Here is a 14,554-nt window from a genome sequence, read left to right on the forward strand (position 1 = left end):
AGAGATACTGTGAATAAAACAATTCATTTTTTGACATCTACCAGTCTTGCTATATGGAAGTCCTATCCTGAAGTTTTATAACATGTTACTTGGAAAGAGAGAGAGCTGTACAAGTTACTAGGCTCGTCCCCTACGATTTTTAAGGAAAACAGAGTGACATACAAGCATTGCTTTGTACATTAATAGATGTGATGACACTGATGCATCATACTTTCTTTTGGGCAGCAGGCCCAGCCATGCAAGACCTGGTTGCTCTGTGTTCTTAAGAAATCCTTTCATGTAGACCCACTTTGATGACTGGACATTTGCTTCTCTCTTCTCATCTGTTCTGTGCTACTTCTAACGTTGATTTTTTTATGGCATAACCTTTGTAAATAAATTGGATGCTTGGGTATCTCAGTCACAGCATTGGTTCATTGGAATCTGTCTGTGCCATACTATGCATATTGATTATGAAGTGCTTATGATTTGTATTACACAAATAGCTATCCATATTTATGCACAAATTCTTTGAGGAATAACATGTACTGCATAAATGTCTAGAATAAATGTGTGAAGTATCTGTTGTTAGGGAAAATTAAGACAAAGGGAATATATGCTTTCAATTTTTTTTTTAAGTAAGCTCAGGGTATTGCCAAACACATCCATTATATCAAGACTTCCACTGGCAAGAAATAGCAGTACATAAATGTTATGTGTAGGTTAATGTAAATAGTCTGAAATGTGAAGATCATGGGCAGCAAGTTTAGTCTGAAAATGTCTTGGTATACCAAGTTGCTCTTACTTAAGTGTGGAGATTTGTTATCTGTGTATAAGCCATATGTTAGCTTAAGCTGCGAATTTAAAATTTAAGTAAATAAAATTATGCATTTCCAGTAAAGCAGTAGTAGTCAGCATTTTTTTTTTCTGTCTTGGCCATATTTATTTCAATATGAGGGAAGTGAGCTAGGAGCCCAGGGAAAGCAGTTTGCAATTGAATTGGCTTGGTTATGATTTCTGTAACTGTCTAACATATATAGTTAAAATCTTTATCAGATAAAAAACACTGCAGTAGTTTGTTACAGAGGGTTCTCAGTTCTTGAAGTGAAATGCAAAATTATTATAGTTTTTTCCTTTGGAATTTAAACATTAAATAAATCAGTAAAAATATATGAGATTATTGAAAAAACCTTCTTTTCCAGGTGCCAGTTCTACAGATTCTGAGTGTGAAAGTTTAATTTTCAAATCAAAATCTGGAGCTATGCCACAGTAAGTATGTAAAGTAGTACCCATATTGTGCGAATGTGGGATACTGAAAAATCCTTGGTAGTTTGAAGGTCTGAATAAGCATCTAGGGTACATTTGAGTATGTCTTGTGTTCTCTCAGGCAGTATTATAACTATAGATTGCATTATTGTGCTTGTTCTGTCAGAGAAGTCTTGCCTTATCCTAACAATTTTGTTGATACTAACTTTTCATATTCAGAAGTAAATTCAAGTTAACCACGTTTTCATTTGTAATCACCCAAAACAATGCCTCCAAAGAAATATATACAATTAAAGAAATAAAATATATTTTAGTTTTATTTTAAATCAGTGGGTTTTATTCTATGAGGAAGTGTAAATTAGCCAATGGTTGTGTTCTACTCAAACTTTGTCCAATGTTGATCCTTTCAGTTGATAATGACATATTTAAATATGTAGAGAATACAAGGTGGCTTATGTATTAAAAACTAACACATTCTCATTTCAGATCTTATAAAGTGCTTGATGGGTTTTTATTTTTCAGGGCCCAAAAGAAAACCACTTCTGTTTCCTTGACAATAGGATCTTCTTCACCAAAATCTGGAGTGACCACAGCTGTAATTCAACCTATCTCTGTGCCCAGTCAGCAGGTATTTTTAGACACCAATTTTTAAATTAGTAGACGTATTTCAAATTTTCTTCCAAAATTTGCAACTCATGAAAAACTCTGTAATTTTTAGGCATTATATTGTTAAATTATGATCATTACTATGTTAAGCATTATGATTTAAACAAATTAAGTATATATCCACTGAATGGGACACAAATATACATATGGATTCTTACACGGTGTGTATGAACACAGAATGTGAGAAGCAGGCAGATCTGGTGATGATGAAAATTACAGAGTTTATCACTTAGTAGTGACTTGTTCCAGTCCCAAAAGAGTGTATTACAAATGAATGCCTGCAATATTTTTAGCAAAAGTTTTAAATTTTGTATTAAATTTAATGTTGCTGTAATTTCTTCGGGCCTTTTAGAGAAAAATAAATTTTACTATCTAGATGGCAAATATAGAAAATTGAAGTTCATTATTTGTTCTTATGAACAAATGCTACTGTGTCTGACTTAGAGTTTGCATATAAACCATAAAATAAAAATAAAATAAAAATCTCTGTCAACCTGTACACGGTAAATTCTTTTCCTGTCCTTAGGCTAAGCTTGATAAGCTTTTAGTTACCCGGATTTATTTATCACTGCATCAGTGAAGAGATGTAGTAGTAGGAAAAGCAAAAATGCTTCAGTGCAAAGGATTTACTTGAATCATATTAACAGGAGTCAAATTCTCAAAATGCTTTAAGGCAAAGACAATTGGATACAAAATTCTCATTAGAAGTATAGAAGCCTTTAAAGCTTTCATTTTGATTTCAGAAATGTAACAGATGTGAAATAGTGGTGTCTCCCAAGAAGTGTGGTAGACAGAGAATACCATAATAAGACTGCACATGTGAGAGTTTGCATTTTTGCATGTACATGGAGGCCATATCATTGAAATTAGTATTCTTTCCACTTTACAGTATTGTTGCATTGCTTTGCAGGTTCAAAGCCCTACTTCATACCTGCACCATCTGGATGGACCCAAGCCTATCTATTCTGCACCTATTTTTACAAAGGTATGTTTTATCCATCATGAATTTTATATCATACTCTTGTAGTCCAAAAGAAAATACCAGAATTATGTATCCTAATTCAGAAAAGTTTGATCATGTTCAAACTTTTCAGTATCAATGACTTCCTAAGAAAATACTTTCACACAGCAAAAATTATGTTCTTAAGCATTCTACCCTGTTAAAATCACTAGAAGATTTACATCAATATTCTGTGTGAGTTTGTCTTATGCCCATGACTGTTCTCCATTGATAAATCTTAGTAAAATATAGCAAGGTGAACACCAATTACATATCATAGTATTGACGAAGCCTCATTCACAACAATTTATCTACTGACAAGAAAAAATAACACAGGCTTTTTCACTCTGATTTAGAAAAAAAATGGTAAGGTAAAAATCATAGAATCACTTAGATTGTAAAGACCTTTAAGATCACCAATTCCAACCATTAACCCCTCACTGCCAAGCCCACTACTAAACCACATTGATAAATGCCCATCTATATGTCTTTTAAATACCTCCGGGAATGGAGATGCAACCACTTCCCTGGGTGGCCAGTACTTGGCACCCTTTCTGTGAAAAAAAATTCTCAATATCCAATCTAAACCTCCCCTGTGACACCTTGAGGCCATTTCCTCTTGTCCTGTTGCTTGTTGCTTGTGACAAGATGCTGACTCTCACCTCACTACAAATTCCTTTCCTGTAGTTATAGAGAGCAATAACATCTGCCTGAGCCTCCATTTCTCATGACTAAGCAACCCCGGTTCTCTCAGCTGCTTCTTATAGCATTTGTGCTCTAAACCCTTCACCAGCTTTGTTACTCTTCTTTGGACATGCTCCAGCACCTCAATATTTTTCCTCTGGGGGGCCAAAACTGAGCACAGGATTTGAGGTGCAGCCTCACCAGTGCTGAGTACAAGAGCCAGTTCTTTCTCTTGTCCTGCTGATCATACGATTTCTGATACATGGACTTTTTAGAAGAGAAATTTCTATTCAGTATTTCTTAGGCAATTACTTAAGTCAATATTTATCTTTACGTTCATCCCAAATCAAACTTAAGAACTGGGAATGAGGTAGCAGCAAAAAGAAAGGTGGCATACTTCCCTAACCAATAAAATATAACTTCACTTGAAAATATTATTTCACTGTGCCTCAAACAATGATTTCCATAGCAGTAATTATTATTTAATCACTATTTGTCAAAGTCAAAATTAAGTCTTTCTGGTTATTGCTTCAGGAGGACATTTGATTGAAAATCAATATGGAACAGCAAATAGTTTTGCCTAGAGGTAAGAGTAAGCAAGCGTAACCCCTGCTCTCTAAAGCTGTCTAGCTTGGCTCCATCATATTCCTGTCTCATGTCAAGAAAGGTCTGATTCTGTCCCTCATAATTCTGCACCCATACTGCAGGTGTCACGGGGTGAAGAGCAGAGGTGCAAGAGATTAGAGAATGCAGTTACTGCAAGGCTGGGAGGCAGGCAATTTCCAAGAGTGGGAAACAGGAGAAATCCATCCCCCACCCAGACACTACCAGACCAATCACAGCTCCACTGTTTCTTCCTAATGCTAATATCTCTTGTCCCTGAAATCCATTTTTAACTGACTTAAGCCAGCTGGACACACCAAACAAAAAAAACTAATTACAGAAGAAACAAGCCAGATAGGAACAACAAAATATATATTTATTCCAGCTTCCTGACAAAATTTTCTTTCTATATAAACCTCAGGAAACAGCTCAAAGATTTTTAGGTTTCCATGTAATGAAATTCTTACATATGTGATTGACTAGAGATTTATTAATAGAAACTAGGAATAACTCTGTGCTTAGACCTAACTTCAAGTGCTTTGCTGCATTAAGGTCTAAAACCTTGTCAATAAATTGGAAAGGAAATGAGACAGCCACTGCAGAGTAAAAAAGACTCCTAGATTTAGAATCTTAAGATAGATAACAAAGGTAAAAATAGTGGCTATCACCTGTCAATTCTGTTTCTTAAAATGTGTTTCTCTCTTGCTGCAGCTCTTCATTAAAGATCTAGACTTTTCCTAAATTTTTCACAAGTGTACAAAGATTTATTACAACCAGAGTACTATCTCAGAAGCTATCCATACGGTATTTAATATATCCTAATCATATTGGTGTTATCTAATTTTGCTTGGTTTGGTATATATGGCCCAGATGAAAAGCAGTTCCACCTTCTAGATCTGGACCTGAAAGCAGCTCAGCTACTCTCACAGGATTAAGTCAATTGATGTGTAATTAGTTCCAGAATTTGCACGTCAGTTTGTAGAAGAAGAGTAAAACCTGAAAGTTCAAACTTAAGAGATCTGCTTTTGTTAATTTGAGGATTTAAATACTTCTACACTTCTCCCATCTTTGGTCTTATTAAGAATGTATTTGTAAATAAACTATTCAATAATTTTAAACTATATAGATATATTAAATTCAATCAGAATGAAATAAAATGTGTATTGCAAAAATATAATGACACAATAATAAATTACAAAGGGAAGAAAAGACTATTTTTTAAAAATGTGAAATGCTCCTGGTTTATTTGAATTGTGATATTTATATTTCAGGAGCTACAAAATGCCACAGCATCTGAAGGACAAGTCGTGGTGTTGGAATGCAGGGTCAGAGGACCCCCTCCCATTCATGTTAAGTGGTTTCGACAAGGCATTGAAATTCAAGATTCTCCAGACTTCAGACTTCTCCAAAAAAGTAAGGCAATGTCATGGTTTAACTTCAGCTGGCAATTGCACACCACACAGATCCTCATTCACTCTCCCCTGGTGTGATGGGGAAGTGAACTGGAAGAGTGAGAAAACTCATGGGTTGAGATATAGTTTAATAGGGAAAGCAACAGTCTCAGAAGCAAAGCAAAACAAGGAATCTTTTCACCCCTTCCCATGGGCAGGCAGGTGTTTGGCCGTTCTGAGGAAACAAAGTTCCATCACATGTAAATTACTTGGGAAGTCAAACACCCTAACTCTTAATGTCACCCCTTCCTCCTTCTTCACCCAGGTCTATATGCTGAGCATGATGTCATATGGTATGGAATATCACTTTGATCCTGGTGCATTACTCCCAATTCCTGGTGCATCCCCAGTTTCCTCACTATCAGGAAGATACAAGTAGCTGAAAAGGCCTTTGTAACAAAAACATCTCTGTATTACCAACATTGTTTTAAGCACAGATCTTAACCACAGCCCCGTAACTCCAACTGTGAAAAAAATTAACTCTGTCCCAGTTAAAACCAGGACATTTCCACCCCCTTATTCCATACCATTTATATCATGGTTAGGTCCCACACTAACCAATAGATCCTCATTAACCACCACACCACTTCTCATCCTTTGATCTAGGACAGAGATATCATTTCCTTAGTCTATGCATCATCCCTGTAAAATTTCACAAAGCATGCTTTGAGTTCATTTAGTCCATGACTTTGGGCTCCATCTGTTATGGTGATATTCAGGACAGGAGAGGTGGTGTGTTGCATACTTGTGGGCACCAAAGCCAGCCCAGGCCTGGTCACCACTGCCGTTGCAATGCTTCTTGTGAGGGCTTCTCCTCAATCGTTTCATATTGTTCTCGGTATAGTAATTCCTATAACGTGCAACTGAAGTCACAGGCTACAATAATTAAAGGTATTGCCGTTACAATCTTCACCCTTTGTCTCATTGGAGCATAGCATTGGGTTTAACATTGCAATTAACTCCTTCCCTTGTTCCTAGCCTAGCTAGCAACAAGACGTTCTGGCTGTCTTCACCTCAGTCAGTTCCACAGGTACTGGAAACTGCTCCAAGTGAAAGCCAATTTGGCCTGCACTCTGCTGCCAAAGGGATTGAGGAAAACACAATAGTGATACCAGTTGTGGCATCCCACTTGGCTGCCTTTGACTCCAGTTCATACTGAAGTTCTAGCATATCTGGCACAACTGCACTCAGCCAAAACTAGTTCAGTCAATAATCTGAAGTGGCTGCTTTTAATACTGGGTGGAGAAGGATCATGAAATTAGTCTGTCAGGATTCAGTTCTGGACTGAGTCCTTTCTTCTTCCCATTTCAGTCCTAATGGCTAGAAGTAATAACTGAACTACTACTGATAAGCAATTTAAATCTTCTTGATTTTGTAACATGTCTGTACAAGTTCTCTACTTATTTACAGTATTTCAGTATAATATGTTCATTCAGTACACTGATATTTATTAATGAAATCTCTAATATATTTTTCTTGTTTGTTTCCCCTTTTTATGATGTGATCTGCAGAGCCACGATCTGCAACTGAACCTGGTAAGAATCATATGAAAAAATAATCTCTTGATTCACTAGCTCTATGAGTTTGTACTGAAGCCATAAATAGAAAACTGTTTCTGCTGAACATTGGTAAATTGAAACCCCCTTAAAGACAATGCTACTTTATCACACCTCCCATACTGTACTGTCCTTTACATCAATTCCTTTATTAGTTAAACAGTAAATTCCATTTAGACCAGCAAGGAGAGTCTCACAGCTTAAACTTTTACGCAAACTTCATTCTCAGAAAATAAATGGTTTACATTCTACTGAGGAAAAGGATAAGTGCCACAAAATTCCATTACCCAAATGGTGCTTATAAGAATTTCATAACACCCAACCACTAAGTGCTAGTTTTACCAATCCAGCTTGGCAGATGTGATGTGTCTTAAATGCAAGTAAAACCTGATCCCAAAAAAAACTAAACAAAAACCCTCCAACAAACCCCCCAAAAAACAAAAAATAAAAAAGGAAAAAATGACAAACCCACGAACAAAATACAACAACAACAACAAAAAGGCATTGAATTTTTCTAGCCTAGTCATAAGATAAAAGTCCTAGATTTCAGCAAGTAAAAACTGTTCTTCCAGCTACAGGTTTTCTCTGTCTGCTTCATTTTCCCTGTTATACATCATTATATGCTGAGGTAGTTTCTTGGATAGTAAGTGGATGCTAAAAGACAGAATGTTCTTTACTGTTTCTGAGTCAAACATGTAGAAGAGAAGAGAGCAATGCAGTCTGAACCTTGCTTTAAGAGGGTGACCAGTTGTGCTTGAATATTCTTGAATTTGGAGAGAGTTTTAACTATGACATTGAAAAAACCAGAAAAATTTTCTGTCTAGGATCTGGGTATTTCCAAAGAGTGTTTTTGAACTGCTAGCAAATGTTAGGATGTTAGCAATGTTAGCAATGTTAGGATTTTTTAAACTCTGAGGGGTTGCATTGGCAAGAAAGACAGACCTAGCAGCTGAGAGATATTTGTAAATAGCACTGTGACTATGAGGATATAGACTATGAAAAAAGGCAGCTTTCCTTTAATTTTCATGGAAACGAGAAGGGGGAAGGAGGAAAAAATCTTCTTTTCTTTTTCAGTTATTCACTGATTTTCTGCTACTTCACAAAATTGTTATATACCTATTTTATCTCATATCCATGATACATATGTTGCTCACATGTGTATGCATGTTCTATCCTAACAGTTAATACTGTTGATCATGATGTGCAACATCATCAGCTCTAGTATTAGCTGATGCCCTGAATACATGTGATTGAATGATTTGATTTATGGAGGCTTAAAAGGTGAGCCATATGAAGGAAAGAAGAGTATCGGAAAACCAAATTAACTTCTAATGAGGAATTAAAACATGTCCAAGTGCTAAGAGTGGGTTGTTGGAGTTTTATAGTCATAACACAAGCTTTAGTATTTAAAAATTGTAAGTCATGGTACAAAACAGTTTGAAGAGAGTTTCAATATCAAATCAAGCTTTTGGATATGAAAATAAATAAAGGACAATAGGTTTGTGTTGAAATATGCTTAATTCTGTATCTTTCTTAGAACATTCTCCTGTAATACATATTGTAGAATGTCTCCCAGTTTAACTGTTTTCTTGATATCTTAAAAAGAAAAAACCATCTGATCAATAGGTTGAATTTTTTCCACTTCTCAGAGAAGTATTTCTCTTGTCAAAGTAGCAACATCTTTTCTAGATTTCATCTACCAGTGTTATCAGAATCGTACCTAGTATATCTGGCTCATTCTTAGTAGGAGCTTCTTTTCTACAAAATCATATGAACTGTGTTCACTTCATCCTTTAGATAGATAGTATCAGAAAGGAGTGAAATTTTACACAGAAGTTTCTAAGAAGTATAAATTTGCCAGCCTATCTTAGGGTTTTTCTTTCTAATGTCCAATTTAAGATTCTTCTGTCAGAACTCACAGTCATAAATGTTTGCTTAGTTTTGATAATTTTTTTTTTTACCCTTTCACCCTCTTTAGTAAACCTAATCTGTATAATGCTAGATGAACTCAGTATTTTAGAGTAGAAATGCAGCATTATCTGGTAGAAAGGAGAAGCAACTTTTTGCTAGAAAAAAGGTATTTCCTTTGTGTGAATAGTTGAGCACAAAGGAAACCATATATTATGCTTCTTGCTAGAAGATTTTTTTCACAAACAACTAATTTTCATATTGTTAGTTGCAAGGTTTGTATAGCTTCTCTGACAGATATTATACTGTGGAAGAAGTAAGAATGTTGATATTAGTTCACAAAACCATCAACCAGCTTTCATAACTGCTGCCAGAAATAGGAAATAGAAGGTGGGATTCTGAGTTCAGAGATCATTGTTTTGCCAGCCCTCTGACATACCTGCACTATCTTGTTGAAAGTGCTGAATATTTTCCTTCCCATTTCTGGTTAGCTTGCAGTCCCTGAGAGAAGATATCTGAAGTCTTCTAAAGTGTAGCAGGGAATGGATTCTTACATGAAAGGTGCTTTTCTTGAGTCTTCTCCAGTACATAAAAGTTATTTAATGTTGAGGTATCTCATATCATTCGCAAGGGAATTGGCAAGACAAGAATAGCAAAACATCTCAAAACACTGTTTTGGTATCTGTATTGTTGCAGTTTTATAGGCATAGCAGTAGTGAATGCCTGACTGCAATCTGTCTGGTTTGTTGTTGGATTATTTCTTTTTACGTGCTTGTAATAATGCTCAAAATATATTCATGACCACCTTCCTGCTACCCAATATCTGTGAAAGAATTTCAGTTTGGTATTTTGTTCTTCCTGGATTCATTGAGCTAAGTACTATACTATCCCTTAAGATTTGTGCACTTATCTTTTTCTACTAAGTCCTATTAAATAATGCAGTGTCTTATATAGTGCAGTGTCTTACTACCAGAATTAATGACAGTACACTTACTGGCTTATTTACGTAGGAATTGACACTGTGCATGCAAAGGGAATGTAAATAAAATTTGGGCAAAATGTAAATATTTGCTTTTGGCATAAATAATGAGCAATGTTTTGTTTATTGGTAGTACCCCTGGTAATAAGTAACACTGGTTTTTCAGAGGTCATGAAGAAACTTAAAATTTCTACAACAGGAAGCTGGGTGTCAGTATCAGAAACATAATAGATGCAGCACTAGTTTGTGATGTCATTCATAATCTTGGAAGCCAGACTAAACAATGCCTTCAGAGGAAATTTTTCATGAGCAACACGTAACTGCTATTCAATGCAGATGGTTAATACATATACAAGATTGATAGAGAAACCAACATGCATATGCTAGATAAGTATTCAAAATTTTGAAAGATGCACGTTTTCTAAAAATTTTTCCATGTGTAAAACATCCATGGAATTCTACACAAATTGTAACAAGCTGTAGTGTGACTTTAATTGCTGGTTGTCAACCAAAGTCCAGCCATCAATAAACACTTAATAGCACTCAATAACACTGGTTATCCTTTGATAGGTTAGTAGTAATGATTTAAAAGAAAAATTCTCCATGAACTCACACAGGTAAGAAATTGAGAAACAAGGGGTTTTTGGCTGCCTTTTTTTTGTACATTCTATCTACACTAATGTGTTTTACACTCCTTTTTCTGTCTAGACAGAAATCAGTTTGCATTGCAAATCCCTCCAGACTGCTTTGTGAATTAATAGCTAGTCAGATTACTTAAAGCCAACATCACAGTTTGTCAAAATACCTGTTCTGTACTTCTTTCTTGGGCATTTTGACTTTATACTGATTGAATCCTTCAAAGAACAGGCTGCCTGAGAATGAAAAATCCCATGGAATCACTTGCCAGCTGTTGATATTTTGACCATTACTCAGCTGTCTGGAGACAGCCACAAACTGTATTGAATTACATTAGAACGATTGTCTAACAGCATGTAAGAAGAAAACTGTATGAAGTAATTTTGCTTAAATTGCCAGGGAATTGCCACATATACATGCTTTTCTTTCCTAAGCACAATACCGTGTATGTTCACCAAACTCATCTCAAAAGATAGTCATCACTTCTGGGCTTTGAACCTACAGCTATGGAAATTGCTCTATTCATTGCAATGGGATGAAAAACTACTAGCAAAGGACAGTACTTATTTCCCCAGCTGTCTGTGCATTACAGTGGAGGAAGCTAATGGTCACATTTGGAGATGAAGTTGCAGATATAATTACCGCTCTACCTTTAATATAATACGAAGAAACATTCTGAAGTAAACACATTGTCAGTGATAAAATTTGTTAAAATGCAACGGTTTTCTCTCTTACCAAAGTTTAGTCTTCCTAATGGACTCATGAACCATAAAGGGAAAGAATTGCTCTGTAAAATGTAATCTTCCTTTCTAAATAACTGACAAAACAGTCAAGTACTTGCATGCCTAAGCATTTTACATGTTTCAGTGAACAAAATGCTTTTGTATTCATTTAGTCAAGTGTTAAATATGTCTTAAGGCCCTGAGAACAGCATTTCAGAACTGCTTTCTGGAACACATTTCTGTGATGAAATTATTTGTCAGCTGATGATTGCTGGGAAGTAGAACAGACGTTATATCCCTCAAATCTTCAGATTCTGCTTAGCACGGTAACAGAAAGTAAAATAATTACCTAAACCAGGATGTAAAGCTAGAAAAATACTCAGAGCACTGAGTATATCCACAGTGTGTTATGGAAATCTTGAGAGCACTTTTCTTTTGCCAAATTAGTATTTCATTTCTATGCTTTCCACAGTAGTAAGCCTTTTAGCAAGGACCTAGAGGTGAGTGATTCTTGGCTTGGAGGAGGAAAATCTACAAAGAAGATAGCAATGTGTTGCTGCTTTTTGCTTTTGCCCATGCTGCCTTTTGATTTGTTCTTAGGATTTTTATGTTTTCCATTTAGCCAGTTTTCTTATGATCAATCACAAATGTGTTGCAGTTTGTTCATCGGGCTGAAAAGACTGAATTTTAATCTCTGATTATTTTCTTTCAAATTTTTTTACACAGATTGCTGCAATTTACCATACATAATTTTAAAACATACCTCCTCAGTAAACAAAGCACATCATTGTAGAATCTATTAGAATTTTTTTGGCACTGAAGAGTGAAGATCAGCTCTTCTCATGTGATCTTTTTACACACTTAAAAAGCTGTAAGAATGTTATGCATTAATTAGCTCTGCTGTTTGGAAAATAGGACTTCTGCTGGTTGCTATGTTTTACAGTGCTTTTGCCCTCATTCAGAGAGCAGTTCTCAGCCTGGTGGAATGGTCTTCTTTTGCAGTCCTGAAATCCCCAGCTTTCAGCATTCTGCTGTTAAATGAACAGGAAACTAGAATGCTGTGTGTATAAGATTACATCCCCAGGGTCAGTTCAGTCCAGGAGTATGCACGTGTGGTTAACAATACAGCTTCCACTGCTTATGACACACCAAGACTCTAAAAAAAGCTGATCTCAGTAGTTCAAAAACTAGCTTGTGTTACGCATTACTTTCCTGATAAGACCTTTCATGAGTCATTAATCTTAATCTGTGTAAGATAAGATCCAACGTGCTGCAGTATTACCAGACATGACTCTTGCAGCTACACAGAATGACTGGTCTGCATTGCCAAAAAAAAAAGACACGTTCTGCTGTCTAAAAACCAACTTTAAGCCAAATATTTAGTCAGTCATTCATTTCTAGCCCATTTTCAGTACAGGAAGTTTTTGGACACATTGTCATTTATAATGGGAAAAATTTCATAACTTTTTTTTTAACTATCTAAATGAGACAGTGGTCTGTCATTCCACAAGGGGAAAAAAGAAAACAACCACTACTTGAAAATGTTTTCCTTATTTGAACTATAAGAACTGAAGTTGACCTTACTGAACCTTTTCTACAGAATGATTTTCATATGGAAGTTATTAGATTCTAAAGTCTTTTTCCTTTTACAGTTTGCTTTTATTAGCTGATTTTGTGATAATATGTGGGATTGTGTGTGTTCAAATTGCAATATGCATTTTTCATTTTTTTATAATTAAACTGAATGTTATAAAATTTCTTTGGTTTTGAGACTAAAAAATCAGCATAAACAAAAGACACTCAGAATTAATTAAGGAGACGCACAAAGTAGCATTGTCCAGGAATAAAATTATATTGGTATGTTGTGTAAATAGTAGGATTATTTAAATTATCTGTACAGTGACATCTTTAAAAAATCAGAGTGCCATTACAAGTAGAGATAAAATAAAGTGACTTCTATGAAGAAACTGGAAAAAATATGCCTAAACAGTTAAGTGTGCCCATTATAAATTAATAGAATTTAATTAGAAAAAATTACTGTAAGACCCAACCTTATATACTTCACACAAGGTTTATGACAGAAACCCGGATAATAATCAAAGCATATACCACGTCTTATCAAAGTAGAATGAACAAATTTAAACCAGCTACAGAGTATGTCTGTCACAGTATTCTGAAGAGGTTTTGGGGGTGCTGTTTTGTATTATATTTTCAATGTATCCATTCTCACTGCTGTGCAGACAGAGACAGAAATTATTTTCCCAATTTCTGCATAAGGGGGATATTTATGCATCTGGAGTTTTTAATTCTGGTTAGTATCTACAGAAGAGCTAATTGGAAGTGGTGATAAAATGTTTTCTAGTTTTACTGGGAATGAGTTTTGATCTGAATGTTGCATTAAATACAGAAAAAAATTCAGAGACAGAAAGAATTGTGTGACTTTTATACTGATGGTGTTATTTAAAGACACAAAAAGAGTTTGCAAAGATTAGTTGTTTCTGGAAACTATTACATTGTGTGTCTCTTTTAACATTTGTACTAATTAGTACTATCCTGCATTAAAAAAATATATTGAATGTGTAAAGTAACTGCACAGACTTGTAACTGCAAAATTACTGTTCAAGCCAGTTTTGAAAACTTAGCTTGATGAATTTACTTCTTTCAGACACAAAGTGATTTTCCTTAAAGCCATTTATGTTGGAAGCTCTTCTACAGTGCTCCCAATATTTATTTGTAAAAGCGTACTTTAACATACAGTGCAAAAATCAATACACAGTACTTTAAATAGTTTATCATGCACTTTATTTTTCTGTTTATTTCCAGAAGAGATATGTACACTTGTAATAGCAGAAACTTTTCCTGAAGATTCAGGAATTTTCACTTGCACAGCAACAAATGAACATGGTTCAGTAACAAGCAGTGCACAGCTAACTGTCTGCTCAGGTATGTGACAAAGAGAAAGAGGAGGTTTTGATCATAAATCTTACATAATTAATTTACCTGTGAAGTTATTGGTCTGCTTTCTTTGTGGAAAATGGCTGCTGTAAGACATGGGGTTTGTCAACCTCAGTGCATTCATGTAAAGCAAACTGAATGTTTCTTCA

At 35.2% G+C, this 14,554-nt stretch overlaps 1 protein-coding gene across 3 annotated transcripts in view; it reads left to right on the top strand.

The window, feature by feature from the left end:
- Positions 1-14,554, top strand: part of PALLD (palladin, cytoskeletal associated protein) — a 190,356-nt gene that overhangs the window by 67,028 nt on the left and 108,774 nt on the right. For all 3 annotated transcript variants that reach the window (XM_085058643.1, XM_085058642.1, XM_085058641.1), the window contains 6 exons: positions 1,182-1,248; positions 1,768-1,873; positions 2,822-2,896; positions 5,470-5,611; positions 7,161-7,184; positions 14,274-14,393. In XM_085058643.1, coding sequence (XP_084914769.1) covers positions 1,182-1,248; positions 1,768-1,873; positions 2,822-2,896; positions 5,470-5,611; positions 7,161-7,184; positions 14,274-14,393 — 534 coding nt within the window. The remainder of the gene's footprint in view (positions 1-1,181; positions 1,249-1,767; positions 1,874-2,821; positions 2,897-5,469; positions 5,612-7,160; positions 7,185-14,273; positions 14,394-14,554) is intronic.

The sequence above is a fragment of the Lichenostomus cassidix genome, chromosome 4 (genome assembly GCF_008360975.1).
Source record: "Lichenostomus cassidix isolate B80296 chromosome 4, HeHo_3.0, whole genome shotgun sequence".
NCBI classification, from domain to species: domain Eukaryota; kingdom Metazoa; phylum Chordata; class Aves; order Passeriformes; family Meliphagidae; genus Lichenostomus; species Lichenostomus cassidix.